The sequence below is a fragment of the Erpetoichthys calabaricus genome, chromosome 17 (assembly GCF_900747795.2).
Source record: "Erpetoichthys calabaricus chromosome 17, fErpCal1.3, whole genome shotgun sequence".
Taxonomy (NCBI): Eukaryota; Metazoa; Chordata; class Cladistia; order Polypteriformes; family Polypteridae; genus Erpetoichthys; species Erpetoichthys calabaricus.
In genome coordinates this window covers 49,738,612-49,760,529 of record NC_041410.2, presented here as the reverse complement: position 1 = coordinate 49,760,529, position 21,918 = coordinate 49,738,612, and the positions used below count along the sequence as shown (strand labels likewise).

Below are 21,918 nucleotides of genomic sequence, written 5' to 3'. Positions count from 1 at the left end.
CATTTCAGTTGCCCTACATGCCAGGACCGTCAGTTGCAGTTGATGAAAGTTTATTGTCATGGAAGGGCCGCTTACAGTTTCGACAGTATCTACCATTGAAAAGGGCACGGTTTGGTATCAAGATGTTTTGCTTAGCTGAGAATTCAGGTTACATTTATAGATTTCGTGTATACACTGGCAACTTGCACAACATTTAGTGGTCAATACTGCTTGAATAAATGTAAAAAATGTAAAAAAAATGTAAAAAAGTAAAAAAACAAAAATTGTTCAGATTTCGCCTGGCTTGGGGAATATTTAGGGAGTTGGCGGTTAAAGGGTTAACCTAAACTGTAATCTTTTGCAATTTAGAACAAAACCCATGCAGACAAGGAGAGAACATGCAGACTCCACAAGGACAAGGGCTGGGTGTATAGCTCATACCCAGGACTACTGTGCCACCCTACTAACATACATTCATCACAAAAGTGAGACTAAATCACATAATTTTTGAAGTATTTTTAGGATTAAATAGGTTTGAGAATGTAATGCTGTTTAGGGAGAATATTCGCTATGAAAGTTAGTATACTAAACACTTCAGTCATCATGTTATGACATTTCTTTTCATTAAAGCACGATAGGATGATCTACTCTTAGTACATTGATTTATACAAAGAATAAATTAAACATTTCTTCTCTTGACATGATTCCACAAAGTCCCAAAACCAGAATTATATTGTAGTAGTTAGATGATCACACCATCTGATGATCACTATGCTTATACCTCTTGCACAGACGCTTGTAACTTACCCAAACTTGTGGGCTTGATGAGCTCATCCAACATGTCATAGAAAGGCAGCTTCTGGAGCTTAACGTCAGGGTGGACTGGATGCAGAGCTGGTGTGAGGTGGGGCAAATCCAGTTCATGTTTAGGCCCCAAGAGGGACACAGGAAGCAGTGGTGATGTGGCAGTATGTCCATCATAAGTGAGCTGAGGGATAGGCGACAAGCCGGAAGGTAAGGTCGCAGTGGTAGAATGGACACCAGCAAGAGAAAGATCTGCTGGTGTGACGATTTTGGTGGGAAACCTCCTTCTGTAGAGTTCTTTGATTTTCATCTGCACAGCTGGGCTGCAGCCGGCCTTTAGTAAATGCAGTGCTTTTGTTAGGAGTTCGTGTTTCCGTCCGTGTTTGTTGCGTCCAGCGTATCCCAACAGTACTTGCAGCTCTGAAACACGAAGGCTCATAACCATTTGCTGAAAAACAAAGAATAAAAGGTTGCTTAATAAATAATCAGATACTGTTTCAGATGTGATCATTTGCAATATAGTAACAGAGAACATGAACACACATCTCACTGACACCCAGGAACCCCTATTTGGAACTCTATGAGCAGAACAAGGGATTTTTTATTTTAAGGTATTAACTATGGTTGCTTGTGTGTTGCTGGAAGAATCTAGGGAGTTTTATGTCATAGATTTAAAAGAAATGATTATCAAAAACCTACATGAGTATCAGGCACATTCATAAGACTGAGGAAATCTTATATTTCTCTATGTTTGATTTGTACTTCTCTATGTATTTGAGTCATGTATTACACCAAGGTTACACATTTTTTTTCAATCTTACTCCCATACAGAATATGCAGCTTTTATGCTGATGGCCTGGCTGTAGTCACTAGGCCTGAAATGGAATCCAGAACCCACAAATTACAATTTGAATAGGGAGAACTGAAAGACTCACTTAATCTTAAGTACAGGGGGTCCTCAGGTATACAACGACTCGACATATGACGTTTTGAGTTTACAACGCTCACTCCCATAAAAACTTTAAAAAAAATTGAGACGTGAGAATAAAGGTAAGGATTTTTTTTTACACTCATTTTTTCTATTACTACAGTACAGTGTACAGTACAGTATATTTATGTCCTTTTCCTTTTTCTGTGGCTTAGTTGTGTTTTTATGTTCTAGATTATGATTTTGCAAATGTGTTAGGATAGGTAAGTGACTTAGGCTAGGGTGTGTTTCGACTTACACCAAAATTCGGGTTACATCACTGTTGTAGGAACAGAACTGTGTTGTAACCCGAGGACCCCCTGTAAACACAAAAGAAGGAAATGGTCTGTGGGGTAGTGGCATCATACTTATATCATGAGTAGACATGAGTAGCAGTCTCACCACTCTGTTACAATTTCTTTTAATATTTTCTTTTTATAAACCATGGATTTAATAAAAAAAAAAAAAAAAAACAAAAAGCAATTTTTTGGTAAGCAATCACCAGTAATGTTAAGCATAATATCGATACATAAAAGTCAAACAAAAAAGAAAGGGCACTGTGAAAATTACACACTTTGTTCTGACCAAAATGACAGTACAGCAAATGGGCAGAAGGAACAGGAAGTAAAAGTTAAGTAACGTACTGCAAATAAACTTGAAAATAAAAGTACGCTTTAACATATGGTATAACAATAAAGAGAAAATACATATATCTGCAACAAATTTGTTTGTCATAGCTGTTAATTACGTATATGTTATTGTAAGTTATTTACTACACCCCTATACAGCCGAGATAGCAATAAGTGTTGTTTAGAACACATTTATTTACTTTAGGTTTCATACATTACGTATTTGGGATAAGAACATGGAAGATGCTTTAAAAACAAAACATTCTTCATAAATCTAGAATGAATAGGTAAATGAAATAAATGAATAATGTATCTTAAACATAATTAGGTCCCCGATCCCTGCATTATGTGTTTGAATTTAAGCACAGTTTGAGATCTCCAGAGAGTTTGGATGTTCGTTACAGCCCTATTATAGTTAGACAGTACTTAACTTGTACCAAGGGGAAATATAGCTTTTACTGAAACCAAAGAAATACAAACAACCACCACCCTTCTTACACACATACAAGAATTACTGAAAAAAGAGAAAAAAACTTCTGATCACTCACAGTGAAGCATTATGTAAGTAGTTATGCAGGAGCCCTAATAGCATTTCTTGACATACTTATGTTGAAAAATGTATTGGCAAAGTAAGTTAAACTAGTTTTAAAATGCCAAGAAAGACTGTCAGACTCTTGATAAAATTAATAGATATCCTTTGACATAAGTTCTGTAGAAACACTGTTAAGAAATTTCTGAAAAATCGAATGGTTCCTAAAAGAAAAATGTAAGCCAAAAACAAATCATAAAGGTGCTAAATTAACTTAAGCCATTTAACTGGGGAATCTTACGAATATGTAAATTGTTAAGCCATCATACAATATGTAAAAGTTGATCAGCTAAACAAACTGCTGCCTGCAAGGGTGTCCTTATTTTAATACACCTTGAATCCCATCCTGTAAGTCTCACACATATTCTAGACATTTTAACATATACCTACTGTGTCTATGTTTAACATATACAGTATATATGGATACCAAGCTACATGAAACTTTATGGAAAAAAGGCTGTTAATCAAGTGCCTCCTTAATTTTTCAATGTGAGAAAAGCCATCATAAAATGATTGTGGATAAAAAAATCATCTTAATAAGGAAAAGTGACAAAACTTAAGTGGGGTGGTGGTGGGGGGTGGAGCTGAAAAGGATTACCTTTTAATTCTTATCTGGAATTATGTCTGGCATTTAGAAAGGGGAATCCAAATAATATAAACTACCAGGATTCATGCACCCATTTCACAATACTACCAGGTTTTTATTAACAACACTATCAGCTGAAAGTTTTCATTTTATATATCTCATTCCGTTTTAATATTATGGATTAATTTCTTTTATTGTCAATCACTGAATTCTGAATCTTAGGTTCATCTACAGCATAATTTAGTCTCTAGAATAGTAGTCTATGATTTTTTTTCCACAATATGATTGTAGATGACTTCTTTGCCTTTTATCCTTCCAACAATGCTCTAACCTGCTTATCATACTGTTTAAGTTCAATTGAGGAGCTGCTTTCTTTATTCCTCTCTTTTAGTACTCTAATTTTAGCCATCCTTCTTTTTAAGCTAAACCCACCTTGAGTGTTTGTTGCCAAAAAACTCAATTTTTTGTTACAGTTCCCATCAAAGTTCCAGTAGTATTTAGCAAAATCCAGGGGCTAACATTTGTGGTTAAAGAACAGAAAATCCTTTTTTTTCTGGCATGCCGTCCACATAATCTGTTAGCATGGGGGTGATGTCAGGTGGTAGTTTTGGACATTTGGTGACCTTGTGATGCTACTTTTTTCTATATTTTGCCAACAGTGATCTTTGGAGATTTCTTTTTACCTCTCTTACTGTCCTGCTCACTGTGCGTGGGAGGAGAATAAACTTGGGTCCCCCTTTCAGACAAGTTGTTAACAGTTCCAGCTGATTTGAAGTTTTTATATATTGCACTACCATAGATATGGGCATTTTCAAACAAATGGCAATTTTTATATAGACATTTCCTATGTTATGAAGGTCGACACACTTTTCACTCATTTGAAGTGCATGTTCTCTCATCTTTACAATGGTGATGAATAATTGCAAGAAACTGGCCTTTATGCAACCTTATGTTTATACTCCAGTGAAACAGGAAGTCATGGATTTCTGCCTGAAATTTTCTACATGCTCGAAGTACCTTAAAAGTCTGATAAAAATGGAAAAAATGCTTCAATTACACTTTGTTCAAAAGAATTTCTAGGCATGCAAATAATTGTGGCCCGTGTGGTTTTATTAAAAATAAATATTTTTGATGAAGTAAATTCACTCTGACAAAAAAATTCTCAATTTAAGGTTGGTTTTCTCTCTTTTTTTCAGTGCGAGATTAAGGCAATTCACCAAAAGGTGAGTTTTATTACCATCTTTTTTTACTCATTTTTACTAGGTGAGCCAATAACTGGAGGGGACTGTATATAGCAAGACAGGCCTCTTTCTCTCTGCAACGCTGTACACTGAAACAACATCAAATTTAGCACTGCACAGTCTAGTCAAATTAACATTAACAAGGGCACTTATGTTTGCATTCATTCATGTCTTTTCTGATTTATTTTTTTATTTATCTTAATGTAAATTTATAGTTCACACAAAGACTAGCAATGACAATGATTATTTTTATGTTTTCATTATACAGTACTTATGTGCATTTCAATAAAAATAAAAATAAAAAAAAACGGAAAAAGAAAATGCAGTTATAAATTCTGGGGTTACTAAAGCTAATGTCTTCTGTGGTGACATTTGTAACTTTAATAAGAATTATTAGGAACAAGCACTGCAAAGACCTTGTTCACGATTAGTCAATAAGATTACACACAGCATTTTAACCCCTATGCGTAGCCTCTAGCTACATTATTCTAGAATCATGCCAATCTATTTTATACACATTTCATACTATTTGTCTTTACGTGATTTAGAAACTACTAAATGCTCAGAATCATTGCCAGATTTCTACATTTTAGACAATAACTTTCGATGAGGTTTCCAAAACATACTGAGTTGACACCAAACCAGCATCACAGAGAGAAAATTGTCCAGTCTTCTGTGAAATGCTTTGTCTAAAAACATAGAAACAGCTGTAAGGAGTACACCAGGTAAGCTGATTTGCGTTTGGTTTTAACTACAATGAAGTTCTACATTTTAATACTCTGTAGTTATCATAGCACCAGTAACTGGTGACATGTTTGTGAGACATGCAGGTAAGAATTTCATATGACACATGACTATATTGATACTATAACTACTAATAATATAGCAAAGCTCATCCCTATAACATACCTATAAGACTGTCAGCAGTTGTGTAAGTATTATGACTAATTACTAAACAAAACAGCAGTCAGATGTTACAGAACACAATCAAACGTTTTCACAAACACTGATAACTTCATTAGGTAATATCTAGGTTCACCTAACAAGTTTTCTCTAAAGGTTTTAACAAATGCTCTTGAGGGGGAATAAAATCTGAGTAATTTCTAAAAACAAAAGGCAGGCATAACTAAACTAAGCAAAATAGGGAAAAAACAAAGGTCAGTCATTTTTGGTCTTTTTAAACTCCGATGCACCATTCTCAATCTTGGTAAGCACCCAGATGAAAACAAGATGGAAAATATATGCATGGCGTAACATTAGGGTGCATTCAGGGAGTTTGTCAACAGATATGAAAGTTGAAGAATTTTTAATTTCTTTTAGTTACTTCATAAGAGTCAGTTTTCACATTTTTTATAAATAGTTTTGTAATGTCGTGCATATTCAAAAATGACAGCAATAACAGAATGCAACTGCATGAATTGGCAGACTACAATAAATACACTCTTTTTAACTGTACTTTACAATGTCAAGTAGTTAAAAATGTAGCCTGAATAAGTTTTTGGTTGCTCAACAGCTTTAATAAAACAGCAGATTCCTATTCATGAGAGGTAGAATTTCATCAATTGATGTCCTATTATTAGCTGCCAGTTGTGGAGGGTCCTTGACCAATTATTGTTCAAATTTCTGTATAACATTTTTGAAAGAAGTACTGAAAAGACAGTTAATATCACTGTTAAAGTCTCAAGGTAAAATATTTGGCTGCTTCAAGTCATGACTGAAAAGCCTGGAGCTTTGCCGATATATTAAGAGTCAGAGAAATACTTAATCAACCTAATGTGCAGAAAATGTAGCTATTTTAGTGTAAAATAAATATTTTGTTGACTGAATGATACTTGCATAATTCCATAATTAATTTCTAGAGAAGCGACTTATTTTTTGTTGACTTACCTCAAGTAGCAAAGGAAGTGACCTGGTATAGCTTGTATTGGGCATTTGTTTTGCCGTCAGCAACGGCTACTGGATGAGTAAAAGGGAATAACATATAAAATATACAAGCTAAAAAGAGACCCCTCTCAAGGTAAATTTGAAACAGTAAACTAATCCATAATTGAATTCACACAGAATGATTCTCTGTTTTAAGACAGATGAGTTTGAAAATCAGGCAATGAGTGATTTTGAAATTTCAAAACGCTGTACATTGTGATGTATTCAAAATATCTCAAAGAAAATGGTATTTTCAAACAAATTTGCTTAAAGAAAAAAAATTGTGCTCAATTTCAACAAAATCGGTATACTGGTAGCCGGGTTGTTTAATGTGGATGGACAGACAAACAGACTGATCACACCTAGAAAAACTTTCACATTGAGAACATGTACATTAAAATCAGATTTAATACAGTTGGCACAGGTATATCAGATACAAACATTTGAAGATCAAGTTACTTAAAGTACAAGAGACTAATTAAGGATCTTAAATAATGATTTAAACACAAACTATCAGACATCCCTGTTTAAAAACCTATTGACATTCAGTTATTGTTACTGTCTTCTTACATGGATGTGTATTTATGTATGCATATAACATTGCTTGGTCTTATATTATCTCTTAGTGTCAAATTTATAAATTAGAGTCATGCTTTATGGCTCTTTTTTGCAAAATGCACTACAGAAGTAAAAATTAAGAGTATTGTGGTTAAAATTAAACACCTTGATGAGATTTACAAATGGCTAGATGGAATACAACTTAATGATTTCCTTTATCTTAAGCATTTTCCTTAAGATTGTAGTTTAATTCAACTTGTAAATGTCTGAATATCTCTGCAATTTTTACATCCATGTAATAAAAATGTTTCAAAATGAAGCAGCACTATGTGAAATGATGGGCTGTTACTGAAGTAACGTCCTATTCATTCTGAAGTACTGTACATGCTGCTGTATTTCAGTAAAATAACCAAATATTTTCTCATTTATGTATAATCAAAAAAAGTCTTAAATTCTTAAACACAGTAAATAAACAATTATATAATATAGGATACAAACCAAAATCTAACTGCATGCAGTGTGTACTAAGAGGAGGGATATTTACAATGTACAAGTAACAGTACTACTACTAGTACATGATAAATTGTGTTCTTGATGCCCTTCAATGTTTTTATTGCCGTTTCAAAAACTGACAGTCTAGTCTAATTTTGGAGTAAGAGAAAACACAGAATAAATCAATTACTCTAACAACTAATGACAAATTAAACATTTTCCTTCTGAGACATAGATACAAATAATTTAGTTTATCCCCAACATATTGTAAATGCTAATGTCTTGTTAAATTAGGTGTCACTATTAATTCCATGGCATAACTTCAATGTTATTATAGCTAAATATATTTATGACCTAACAATGATAATATTTCACAAACATCATATTAAGTCCTAAGTGGAAAATCTTACTAATGATTTTTTTTATGCACATGTCCCAAAGCTACAACATATAAATATGAGGCAGGCAGATAGTAAGCGCCCAGTTGCTTATGACCTTAAAATTTAAACTAAAGGTTGTTAGATTTATCCAGATCTCTTACTTGTGTTTGTTTTACTCTATACTGCTATAAAGAGAAAAGCAAAATTAAAAAGCATAGCTTACTATAATAATATAAATACTTCCATGTAAAAAGTCCCCAAACACAATGTACTACTGCTATCCGTAAGATGGCAGCAACAGCACATATTGTGTTAAGATCTGAAACTGATTGATACACTTATTCATAAGCATTTAAACAATAATGGCTATGTTCACATTTGCTTTGTTATTTCAGTCAATTTAACAAAACGTTTACAGCCATAATTGCTTTAGGGTTGAGAATAATTAGAACCGAATATTGCCACTTCAAACCACACAAGCCTTTGCTGCAAAGAGTAAGTGTCAAGTGCTGTTTTATTTTAACATCTCAAGAATGAGGATTAGCTCAAATGCTGCAACAGCATTAATTTCATTTGTACTATTTCAAGTGGGATAAGTGTTGTCCTGGGGAGCTGACAGGACTCTTTCCAGATGTCAAGTGGTGAACAATGTGCTTCCACAGTGGATGCTTTATAATACAGGCAGTATAAGTCAACAGTTCCCTAGAGCAGGAGCTCTCAATGTAGCTAATGCTATGGCACTGTGGTTTCTCAGGAATCGACAAAACATAACCCTACACCTCCCTTCCCCATGACAATCTTTGAAAGGGACTTGGATGTTCTGTGAGCAAGCATCAGGCAATAAACTCATATGGACTGGAGTGATTTGTGTTATCACATGGATACGATTTCAAATGGAATGCTGGCAATTTTGAAATAACTAAGAACAATGGCGGAGATTTGAAGCTATTCTGTAGCAAGTGTCATCTGAACTATAACATACTTTTAATGCTAAATTAAAAAAAAGCTAAATTGCTCTAGCCATTTAAACAGAACAGAAAATGTGCTGCACATCAGCTTATCACAGGGGTCCTCAATTACAGTCCTGGAGGGCCGCATTGACTGCAGGTTTTTGTTCTAACCTGGTTGCTTAATTAGAAAGCAATTCTTGCCAATAATTTAAATTTCATGGCTTGTTAGTGTTTTAACTCTGATATGTCAGGTCATTCTCATATCCTAGATTTTCTTCCCCTTTCTAAGGATATCATCCAAATGATTTGAAAGGTAAAATGGAGGTGTAATTCTCAGTCCTTCACTTTTTTCTCTGCACTTTCCTTCCAAGTATTTAATTAAACCAAATAGTGCATGATAAATGCACACAGGTGTAAATGGTAACAAGCTAAATGGAGAAATGCTGATCTCTTTTGTCATTTGTATGTTATTGCTAATTAGGAGCAATTAAAAACCAAGACTACAGCTGTTTAAGACTAAAATTAGCAATAAGGGTTCAAAATCTTAACGAGTGAAACAACTAAAGTGAAGCAAAAGTGTTACTTGAACAATAAGTGCTTCTTATTAAGCAGTTGGGTTGGAACAAAAACCTGCAGCCACTGCGGCCCTCAAGGACCGTGATTGAGGACCCCTGGCTTATCACAATGCACCCATTACATTTTGAAAGGAAGCAATCAATTCTAGTTTTTACACTGTACATATGGTTCTTTTCCTATGTCAAAATGAATTTAAAGTTTTATTTTGCTGCTACATATGCTCCATTCTGATATGTACTTGCTCTGAATTACAGTTTAATAGTTTGTATTGGTTGATATTAATTGTATACTATACAACAAAACAATACAAGGAGTGACCAAAATATTTGGAATGTAAACCTTTAAAAGGGGTATTCTATGGTGTTAATTTGTAAGTCACCAAACATTAGCCCCTATGTGCTAAAACATATGAATTACAAGCTTCTAGTAAAACAAACAAAAAAAAAATCAAGAATCATATGATTACATTTCTAAAGCTACGGAAAACCATGTACCTTCAGAAGTTCTTTCTTGCCTAGCCAACGTGTATCAGGAACAGTCCCCTTCATATGCCATAGTCAAGAAATGGACTAAAGAATTCCGTTTTGGTAGGACACGTCTCGAAGATGACCCGCAGTCTGGCTGGCCTTCGACATTGATGACAGAAGAAAATGTTGCTACTGTGAAGAAAATTGTATTGACAACCCAAAGAATAATGGAGTGTAATATAGCAGACAATATAGGGATTACTTATGGGCGGACTGAATCCATTCCTTATGAAGAATTAGACACGAGAAAGGCCTCTGTACATTTAGTGGGGCATCCAGAATGTTGACTCCTGAAATGAAGCATCACTACTGCATTTAACATTTCAAGGATAACCTTGACCCAAATTATTCAGATTGAGGGAAACTTAAAATACTGTAGTACTTCATAACTTGGGAGGTCCCTTGGATATATCTATGTGAAAAAAAGGAAACAATAGGAGGCATAATGATTCTCCAACAACAAAGTAATTTAAAATATAAACAAATGGCACTAATACAAAGAGGACAACATGATGTTGAGCATGTAGTTAAACTCAAATCCTGGACAGGTGTAGGTGAGCAAACAGTTTTATAACTGTCCGCTTTGACAAAAATGAGAGCACTAACAGGCTCTAGAATTAAATAACATGTTTCATGGTTGAAGCAAAAAAAGGAGGTAGCTCTATGGGAACTTGAGTTTTGAACTCAAGAGTTAGCTAGTGATTTGTTAGCTCACTTTGCATTCTTGGCTTTTTGCGAAGGTGAAAATAAATAACTGGTTCCGAATCTTAAAAAGCAAATCAATTAAAATGTATGGAACATAGTGCCGCTAAGGAAAAAGACGTAATTGCTTACTAATTAAGAAAATGGCTGAGACAAAAGCCTACAGCCACTGTGACCTTCCAGGCTTAGAGTTTGAAAACTCTGATATAGTCTATATCATCATAACTGGTCAATATTACAATGATTTGATTTGGTGTTTGCAGCATTCAATATGGTAATGCAATGAGAAAAAACTGTTGAATACTCTATTTCATGGTAATGTTTTATTCCACTTTCTGGATTTTTCATTGGCTGCTCTGCAAAAGTGTAGATCTGAAGTTTACTGCATCCACAATAACAGGCATGTATACTTTATTCATATAGTCAGGACCAAGAGGTTAGAATGCAAATGAACCTCTCAAAAACACCTCTTATAAATAAACAAGTCATTTTCTGTTTATAATTTGACATCAATATTCTAATCAATATGGTTTCACCATAAAAGAGGATGTAGTGGCATTTTGGTTTTTCTAAAAACAGCGTTTGATGATTATTTCAGGCATTGTGGTGCATATGCACAGGAGCTTTAGGGGGGGGGGGGGATGCAAAACAGTAATTACTGGTTAGCGCACTTACTGTATTCCTGAACGTAGATGTTACAGTTATATGAATCATTTTGGGTAATGTGTCCAAGTAGGATGTAAATATATAGAGTCAAAGGAATCAGCTGGGAACAGGAATGAGAAAAAGAAAAAAAAAAATACAGCAAAGAGCTCTACTCCAGACCAAGCACCATGCGACTACCACTTGTTCCCCACTTTGTAGGGCTGCCTCTTTGGAACGAGCTGTCAATGATGAAGATATCAAGTCAGCTACTGTACAAGAAAGTGAGATTTTACATGCATAAAAACATTTGGGCGGCTTAGGAAATCTTTATTATAAACAATAAAATGTATTAAAATTCACAGAAATTACATAAGAAAATTGACAAATTAGAGAAGACGATTCAGTCAATCAAGCTTGACTGTTTAGCTAATAGTTGTACTAATATCTTGTCAGTATACTTCTTAAAGGTTGTCAAAGTTTCTCTTTCAACTGCATGACATGGTAGTTTGTTCCCGATTCTGACAACTCTTTGAATTAAGAAATGCTTCCTGACTTCAGTCTTAAAAACAATTCCACTTAAAATTCAAGAATCTACTGCTGAATCTACTCTTTGAGAATTTTGAAGCTGTAGGTTACTGTACTTTTCGCACCATAAGACGCACTTTTTTTCCCCCAAAAGAAGGTTGGAAATGTCTGTGCGTCTTATGGAGCGAATATTGCGTCACAGACCATGATGTGTATTACCTGACAAAAGTCGACATCCAGGGGTAGAGGGCGACAAAACTCACTGTTACGTTACAGGTATTCCCTCTGTGCTTGGAGAAATATTAGACTCATTGACTCGGCATCTAATCCTTGCGTGTGTGTGAGTTGCAAAATGTAAACAAATGTAAACAAAGGCAAGATAGCATTGACATCTCACGAGGGAGCGAAGCGAGTGCAGAAAACAAATGTTTTGCGCATTATCACGGAGTCGGACTTTTGTTGAGAGTGATCAGGAGATCGAACAAGAGAGTGAAGAACTGGCATCAGCTGATTGGGACACCAGCCGATGCCGCCCCAGCTGAGCGCATTCGTGCAGCCGATGCACCTATGGCAAAGTTTGTGTGGGAGGAATACCTAGACATTGATCCGTGGGAGCCAAACTGGCTACCGGACTTCACAAGACAGTATGGCTTGCTGTTGGACTCGACAGATTACCAGCCGCTGGACTACTTCAGGCTGTTCTTTCTTGAAGCTGCCTTTCAGCTACTGTCAGACGAGACAAACGGGTATGCAGAGCAATTTTTTGAATCGAGGGCTGTGCTTGCACAGCATTCTCGTTTTTCAAACTGGAAACCCACAACAAAACATGAGATGAAGGGCTTTGTGGCATTACAAATATAGATGGGACTAGACTGGAGATATAACTTCAGGGAGCATTGGTCCAGACGTGTGTGATAATAGATACGTGCTCCTGCAAAGTCATTGTGAGCAACTGAGCTTCATAAATTCTGACACTAGCGATGAGGAGTTCTTGGGGTTTCCATAAAACTAGAAGAGTGCTTGAACCTTAAAGTCTCTCCTTATTTGTTAATGACAGTGATGATGTTTCTTAATACCGCTGTTGAATTTACATGGTTGAAGTATTATTCTGCTATGTTTTATTAAACATCTTAGTACACCATTTGGTTCAGAATATTTTTTTTTCTTGTTTTTCTCCTCTAAACCTAGGTGCGTCTAATGGTCAGGTGTGTCTTATGGAGCAAAAAATACGGTACGTCTTCAGGTAGCCTCCTCTACTTAAGAATAAACAGGTTTAATTTTCTGAGCCTGTCAGAGCTGAACATGTCCCTAAGTTCTAGGATGCACCTGGCTGCTCTCCTCTGCAAAGCTTCAAGTGTTGTTATATCTATTTTGTAGTGTGGTGGCAGGAACTGCAACACAATACTCTAGGTGCAGTCTCAGTAATACATTATATAGTCTAAGCATAACATCTCATGATTTATATTCCAACAGTTTTTACAATAAAAAGGTAAATAAAATGTTAGATTTTAACTGCTTCTGCACATTGCTTAGACAAGTGCCTCTCATTCTGTATTTATAAATGATGCTCCTTTTCCCGTGTGTAGAACCTTTCCAAGTGTTTGTCCAGTTCTGAAAATTGTTCACATCTGTTTGAATTATATTTGATGTTTCCCCCGTATATATCTCTCCAAATTAAGCATCACAAGCAAATTCCACAAGTTTACTAACTATACCAGAATCTATGCCATTAAAAGAAATTTAATAAAGTAGCAGTACAACGATAGACCCTTGAAGGACTCCAGTGATGACCCTCTCTACATATAACATACTCCTCTTATCTGTACTCATTGTCATCTTCTAGTTGACCACATGAAATGCAGTGTTTTGGATTAATATGGAACAAAACAATTACTTTCATTTTATTGTTTTTGTTTTCCTTGAAATAGCTCAAATTTAAAACAATGAATAAGAACATTCCAGGCTCTGAGACATTGGGTATATACTGAAAACGGTACTATTCTGTGGCTGTAGAGAGACTGATTGTGCTGGAAAATACATTTCCAAGTGAAAAATCCAAAAAATGAATTTAAAAAAATCCTGAAAACAGGTCATACACTGTTGATCATAATCTTGCATTGAATACTGTAATCTGATAATCTGATAACACAGATAATCTGTAGTTTATCTACATCTACATTAACTAATGGCTGATTTCTCTATCTGAATCATGGCTAGATAGCAGCTGCTGAATTATAAAATCACTTCTAGCAAAATATGAAAACATTCAGAAAATTGATGAACAGATAACAGTCAACTGTATAAATTTCAGCTTGCTTACAGTCAAAGTAAAAAGTACATGAACCCCTAGGAATTATCTATATTTATGTCTAATTCCCATATAAAACATGGCTGTATCTTCACGTCAGTCACAATAATGAACAAACACAGTTTCCTAAAGATACACAGATTTTCAGAGAATGTTTGACCATATTGAATAAGCTAATGACTTTTTAAAAAGCTCATTGCAGTCAGAATTTAGCACATCTGGAGTCCATTTAATGAAATTAGTCCAGAGGTGTGGCCTAGAATTACTTTGATTGATAAAAAAACGCTATAAAGTATGAGTTTCAACTTTTGACAAGAAGCATACCCAGATGGAAATCATGCCTCACACAAAAGAGCTGTCTGAAGAGCTACGATCGAGAACTGCTAATCTACATAAGGCTGGAAATGGTAACAAAGTCATCTCAAAGATTTTAGATATTCATCAGTCTACTGTTAGGCAAGTTGTGTATAAACGGAAACAATTTGGTATTGTGGCTAATCTGCCTAGAGGTGGGTGCCCTGCCAAGATGACCCCAAGACCACAACTCAAAGTCAGCAATAAGGTAAAGAACCACCCTAGAGTGACAGGACTTGAAGATGTCATTAGAACTTGCTAACATCTCTGTTCATGAGTCAACTGTACGCAAAACATTGAACAAGAAAGGAGTCCATGGCAGGACACCAAGAAGGAAGCCACTGCTATCAAAAAAGAACATTGCTGAATGTCTGAAGTTTGCGAAAGAGCACTTGGACACTCCACAACGGTACTGGGAAATGTTTTGTGGAGTGACGAAACCAAAATTGAACTATTTGGGAGGAACAAGCAGAACTTCATTTGGCGTAAAAAGGGCACTGCATATCAACATCATCCCTACAGTAAAGTATGGTGGAGGGAACATCATGATTTGGGCCCGCTTTGGTGCATCAGGGCCTGGACAGCTTGCCATCATTGAGGGGAAAATGAATTCGCAAGTTTATCAACAATTCTCCAGGATAATGTGAGGGTGTCTGTCCGTCAACTTAAGCTCAGAAGAGGCTGGGTGATACAACAGGACAATGACCCCAAACATCGCAGCAAATCCACAGCACAGAAGAACAAACTCCACCTTTTGGAGTGGCCCAGTCAGAGTCCAGATCTCAGTCCTATTGAGATGCTGTGGAATGACTTGAAGAGAGCCATACACAGAAGACAACCAAAGAATATGGAAGAGTTAAGGCAGTTCTGCAGGGAAGAATGGGTTAAATTCCCCCCGCACGATGTGTAGGTCTCATCTGCAGTTACAGGACGTGCTTGCTTGAGGTCATTGCTGCCAAAAGGAGGGTCAACCAGTTATTAAATCCCAAGGTTCACTTACTTTTTCCACTACCACTGTGAACGTTGAATACATTTGTAAAATAAAGACATGAAAAAGTAGAATTTTTTGTGCGTCATTGGCTTAAGCTCATTGTGTATATCAGTACCTGTGACTTAGATGAAGATCAGATCATTTTTTATGACCAATTCATGCAGTAAACCAGATAATTCCAAAGGGTTCACATACTTTTTACTTTGACTGTAATTAAGCACACTAAAGATTTTCATTCAATTTAAGGATACATATAAGTAAATACAAGTTGGCATGGGTTGGGTTGGGGTGCATGTTACTAGATATAGTATAATATATCCTAGTAACTATGGTGTATACATGCTGCTAGTTATAGACTCCTAAAGTACTCCTCTGCTATTTCAAGCACTAATCTCAAAGTCAGTTAGAGTTTTGGAAGTTGTGGATAATATTCTTATAAATGTTCAAAAATAATTTTCTAAAAAGCAAGTTTTTCTCCCCAAGTTCTTTACTCACTTTAGTATTTCATGTTTTATGTGTATTAAAAACCAATACCATGAAGTTTTCACCATAAGGATATTAAAAGTGATCCTACACATTAAGGATTGCTTCTAGTGGCACCATAATAAGGGGACTTAGTAATAAAGTAAAATGCATTTAGTTACCAGTGGGAACATTTCTAGACTTGTCCCACCTCAGAATATATTCAGAAATTCAATATTTCTAGGAAGAATGTCAAAAGAAATAAAGAGGAATAAAAACAAAATTATGAGGTGCACCCAAAAGGACTTTTCTTTTTTATTTCTTTTTCCCCACTCTTGGTCTTTCAACTAATCCTATTGCACTCTATCAAATACTCATATATAAATATGCTGTGATGCAGAATATGAAGCGCTTTATAGTTTGAAACATGTGTACCAAAATAATTTCAAGAAAAGAACAAAGACCAAAAGCCAATACAGGCAAGATGACATCAAAACAAAAATAAGGTTTACTATGAGCTCACCATATTGAGTATACAAGTATGCAAAAGACACTACAAACAGAGAAAACAGCCTACCACTGCTCCGTGGGTGTAGCACCTGATGACTGGCTGAAGTTTGCACCTTGTGTGAGATTTAGTCTGGTTATTCTGATTTTTGCTCCAACATCCATAAAGACATGCATGTTAGCTTAACTGATGCTTCCAAATTGCCGTGTGTGAGGGGTCATGTAATGGATTGGCACCCTATCCACTGGTTGCCTGCTTTGTGCTCAGCGTTATCCCATATATTTCAAAACCTGATTAAATGGGATTCACAATGATGTAATAATTCTGCCAATCTAAACATTCACTGCCTTCACTGCTGTGCAGTACAGTATAAAAGGAATCTAAGGCTTAAGATGAAATTCATAATTTGCAGGAAAGAAATACATTAACCACAAAGAACAAGCAGAGTTAATAAAAAAAAAAAAACACTAAAAACTCTTACACATTCAGTTGGTCAAATGAAAGGCACAAGTGTAAAACTATGTACAATAACCAAAGAACCGTTTACATTTAAATATGGGAACACTAGTGTAATATGGTGTTGAAAAAGTGGATTTTTGTAAAAAGCTGAAGGCAGTAGAGACTGTGACTCATTAAGACTACAGGCTCATTAGTCAGCACTGATTAACTATATGAGCCTGGTCAAGTCATTTAATCATTCAGCACTATAGCTGTACAAATATGTACCATTAAATCAATAAAAACATTCACATACAAACATTTTATATACACACACACTCTTCACGGTGAAAATAAGTAAATTTTAGCTATGAAGAGATGCACATAGTCAGCAGCAATACTCAAATAGGCCACGGCATTCAAGTGTCAAGTGATTGCCATTAATGGGCACAACCACTATAGCACTCTCATCAGCCTAGGCTAGCAGCAGTGCTATTTTACCCTTTTTCTTTTTAAATTTATTTATTTATTTATTTTAACTACCATCATCCTGAGGAATCCTGTATTTACTCAACCCGAGGGGATTTAATTACAGTATATGCCAGTATATACAAGCATGAGTAGCTGAAAGAAGGCTCAGAAAGAAATGGAAGACAGCTAAAAGTTAATCAAAGCCTAAACAGGCCTCAAGTTCAAGTTATACCCTGGCAGGAACTGACCTGGAACACAAAGGCAAAAGAACACATCTCCCAGAACTTGATGCTACAGAATCAGATCCAGTCTAGAGTGAAAGTGGGAGTGAAACTGCAAGTGAATCAGGCCAGGAGAACTTGTTGATTCCAGGAGGTTCAAAGGAATGGAGCATGGCCTTACTATTCACGCTGTGAACTAGCTCCTGCGAGTCGACAGTGTGGACTCCAAACGGGCTTGCTACTCTGCCTGTGGAGCCTGGAGAAGACTGAAACAAGCAGTCCGAACGGAAATGATTACCACAATAGGCGGGGGACATAAATGAGATCAAGAGTAATATAGAGAAGGTTACAAAGGATATAAGGAAAGATATAAAGGATATAAGGAAAGATATAAAGGACATATTTAAAGAACATAAACATGACAAAAGAGAATAAGCTTCAGGATATTAAAGACCTGGAGAAACATTTAAGCAAATCAATTTGAGGCAACCGTTAAACACATGCTAGAAAAAATTAAGGAAAAATACAGGAAATTGAGAGTAAGGTTTAGAATAAAAGATCGAATGCCTCAAAGCCTAGAAGGCTTATTATTCGTTTCGACAAACTACAGTCTAAAGTAAATTTGATGTCACTTGTCAGACTAAAACAAAAGATCATATTTGAAAATAACCGCATTCGTATTTTCTCAGATTTCTCATCTTCAACTCCTAATATATGTACTGCATTTCACAGCATTAAACAGCACTTATGCAAAGCCGAAATCTGATACAGCCTCTTGTATCCTGCTAAACAGAGTGGATATTCAAGGCAAGTTCTACATTTTTAGTTCTCCGGATAAAGCAGAAAAAGAGCTTATAAAACTGAAATACAATCGTGAGTCACATCGTGTCCTGGCAAGGCAAAGAAGACTCTACCCGCAATTTGGTCCATTCGCAATGAGAAATTTGCCATAATTACACATTCTATTTCCTTCTCAGCTACTTGAACGTTTTAATTACAATTATAATATTGCACTCTCTTCCACTAAATATATGCTCATTTCAGTTACCGTAAAGTAACTAGTCCAATTTTGCAAGTTAAGACCTTTCAGTACATTTTATTAATAATGAAAAACTACAGTTTCATTGATGGCATATTTTTGAAAAGCTAAGCACAGTTAAGGACATAAAACATATATAAAAAAATCCTGGGACGACACACTCTCTGAGATAATTTCAGGTCCCGCGAGGCAAGACTTTTTGCCAAGAGATTCTACCAAGTCCAGGCCCTCCTCTCAAACATTTTCAACCACGCCCATGGTCCAATCACTTCTCATTCGTGTGAATGCTATTGTCAGACACAGTTTCTGCGCTCTGAGCGGGGTCGGAAATAAAAGGCAAAGAGCAGAAGATAAAGTAGAACGTCGTAAAGAGGTTCAAAAACGTTGGTGAGCAGGTTAGAGATAATGAAAGTAGTAAAATTCGAAACTCAAAAAACTTACAATATACATCGCATTAGCGCTAACAAATGGAAATTAATCGGTGAAATAACGGAACAGCGAAAAAGAAATCGAATATATGGACATAGGTGATATGACAGATGTATGTAGATATTGTTTGGCTTTAAACTTTAAATTAGAGACTTGTAGATTGTCTAATTTGTGTTGCCATCAGGGAAAAGTATCGTTTCTTCCCAATGAAGAGGCCTATATGTGAGAATTAAAAGATTTGTTGTTTGGTGAAAGTGAAATCCACATATGCGAGTGGCAGAGACGGAGGGGGGTTATTGGCGAGTGAAGCCCCCTAGGGGTTACACACACACACATATACATATACATATACATATACATATATATACATATATATATATATATATATATATATATATATATATATATATATATATTCACACACACACACACACATATATACAGTATTCCCTCGCTACTTCGCGGTTCACTTTTCGTGGATTCACGACTTCGCGGGTTTTACATACAAGTGATTGCCCGCCTATCGCGGAAGTTATGTTCCAGACCCATCAGCAACAGGAGAAAATCCGCGATATAGAAAGACCATATAAATAAACATTTTTATAGTTTAAGCCTTAAAATATCCATCCCACATGCTTTAAACACATGTAAACTTATAAAACACACTTTGTTAACACATATGATATGTGGATGTCAGGCTAAGGATATGAGTAACATCTCACTATTATAAAACATTTTAACTTCACGCAAGACAAGACAGTGAGACAGGAAAATAGGTGATGTACACCTAAAAGCCCGATTGTACAGGCTTTTAAATTATTGACACGCAGAGCGACAAGCAGCACAAAGCCAGCACAAAGTCCACTTCTCCTTAGCGTTCATTCAGCTCCCCACCCCCTTGACAATGCGAAGTGGCAGGAGCGTGCGACTTCGGGGTCGGGTTCTGGTGGTGTTTCAGCGAACGTACGTTCAGCCCTCACACACCCCCATTCCTCCTCCTCCTTCCGAACGCGCAGAGCGACAAGCAGGCATTTTGGCAGAAGCAGCACAAAGTCCATTTCTGCTCTGCTGAGAGTTCAGCTGCCCCCCCTTCACAAAGCGAGTGCAGACACATTGACGTCTGATCGCTGCGTGCAGTGTTGGTCTGAGGTGTTTAAGAATGCAGAAAGTGTTTAAGAGCATAGGAAGTGTTTATAAGAGTGTGGGAAAGGTTAACAAGAGAGTGAGAAAGGTTTATAAGAGTGTGGGAAGGGTTTATAAAGCCTTAAAATATGTATAAATAATAAAATAAATATAGGTCGCTACTTCGCGGATTTTCACCTATCGCGGGGGGCTCTGGAACGTAACCCCCGCGATAGATGAGGGATTACTGTATATATGTAATGTGTGTGTGTATATATATATATATATATATATATATATATATATATATATATATATAAAATGTGTGTGTGTATATATATATATATATATATATATATATATATATATATAAAATGTGTGTGTGTGTATATATATATATATATATATATATATATATATATAAAATATGTGTGTGTATATATATATATATATATATATATATATATATATATACACACACACACATACATACATAAACACACATAGATGCACTTACAATAACATAGAAATCAATATAAACAACATTAACATCATTATCATATGAGAATATGAAGTAATATATAAGAAGCACATTTCATATAAATATAAATTATTAAACAGTAAAATCTTCTTCAATAATTTGCTACCGTGGCTTTTCGTTGGTCTGTCCAGGATTTTAAATCACATGTAGCTTGCAAACCGTTTCACGTATTGACTTGAAATGTGGTAGACATATAATACGTCACGTCTGCTATCCGCTTTATGGGTGATGAATGTATTACTCTTTTATGTTTATTTTATTTTAGAATCAACTCCTATCTGCGCACACCAGGGCGGCCGTGGGCAGATGCGTATGGTGTATTCACTCCATGTTATCGTGCATTGCGCTGTCACTGGTATTTTCATAAAAGAATTTGAACAATATATAAGAAGCGTATAAATTATTAAACAGTAAAACATTAACATTTAAGAAGTAAAGTTACATTGAGTACTACTGCAGTGCCTTCGGGTATACCTCATTTTTTCTTTGCCCATTACATGCTTAAATGTATAAATTTTTTGGTGTACCTACCCGAGAACACGCGACATATAACCGACCGTGGGAGAAGCATGGATTTTAAACACGCGTTGAGTTCATCTGCTGGTCTCCCTCGTGGAATAACTGGTAATGTTTGAGTAAAATCTACAGCGAGTAAAACGACATTACCTCCTTTTTTTTTTTACGATCTCTGAGATCTTGCTTTTTTCGGTTCAAGGCTTCATAAGCTCTTTTATGTTCAATGTTGTACTTAATAAGTACTAATTATCCCAAACCATCATCTTTGAATGTTGCAAGACTTTCGCCTTCTATGTAGATCGGGGTAATTACATTCATTGCATTCCTAGTCTGAATCACAATCTGATTGTATGGGTGGTTACCTGGCACTGTAGGGTTGCCACCCGTCCTTTAAAATACGGAATCGTGCCGCGTTTGAGAATGAAATTGCGCGTCCCGTTTTGAA

The 21,918-nt window shown here is 35.8% G+C and overlaps 1 protein-coding gene across 2 annotated transcripts in view; it reads right to left on the bottom strand.

Moving 5' to 3' along the window:
* The window catches only part of pias1b (protein inhibitor of activated STAT, 1b), a 127,337-nt gene that overhangs the window by 58,711 nt on the left and 46,708 nt on the right, over positions 1 to 21,918 (bottom strand). Inside the window, exons 2-3 of one of the 2 annotated variants that reach the window (XM_051920319.1) lie at positions 10,169 to 10,333; positions 787 to 1,231 (exon numbers count right to left, since the gene is read on the bottom strand). In XM_051920319.1, the coding sequence (XP_051776279.1) occupies positions 787 to 1,231; positions 10,169 to 10,222 (499 nt within the window). In that variant the 5' untranslated portion in view covers positions 10,223 to 10,333. The remainder of the gene's footprint in view (positions 1 to 786; positions 1,232 to 10,168; positions 10,334 to 21,918) is intronic. The other variant, XM_051920320.1, reaches the window with a different exon arrangement.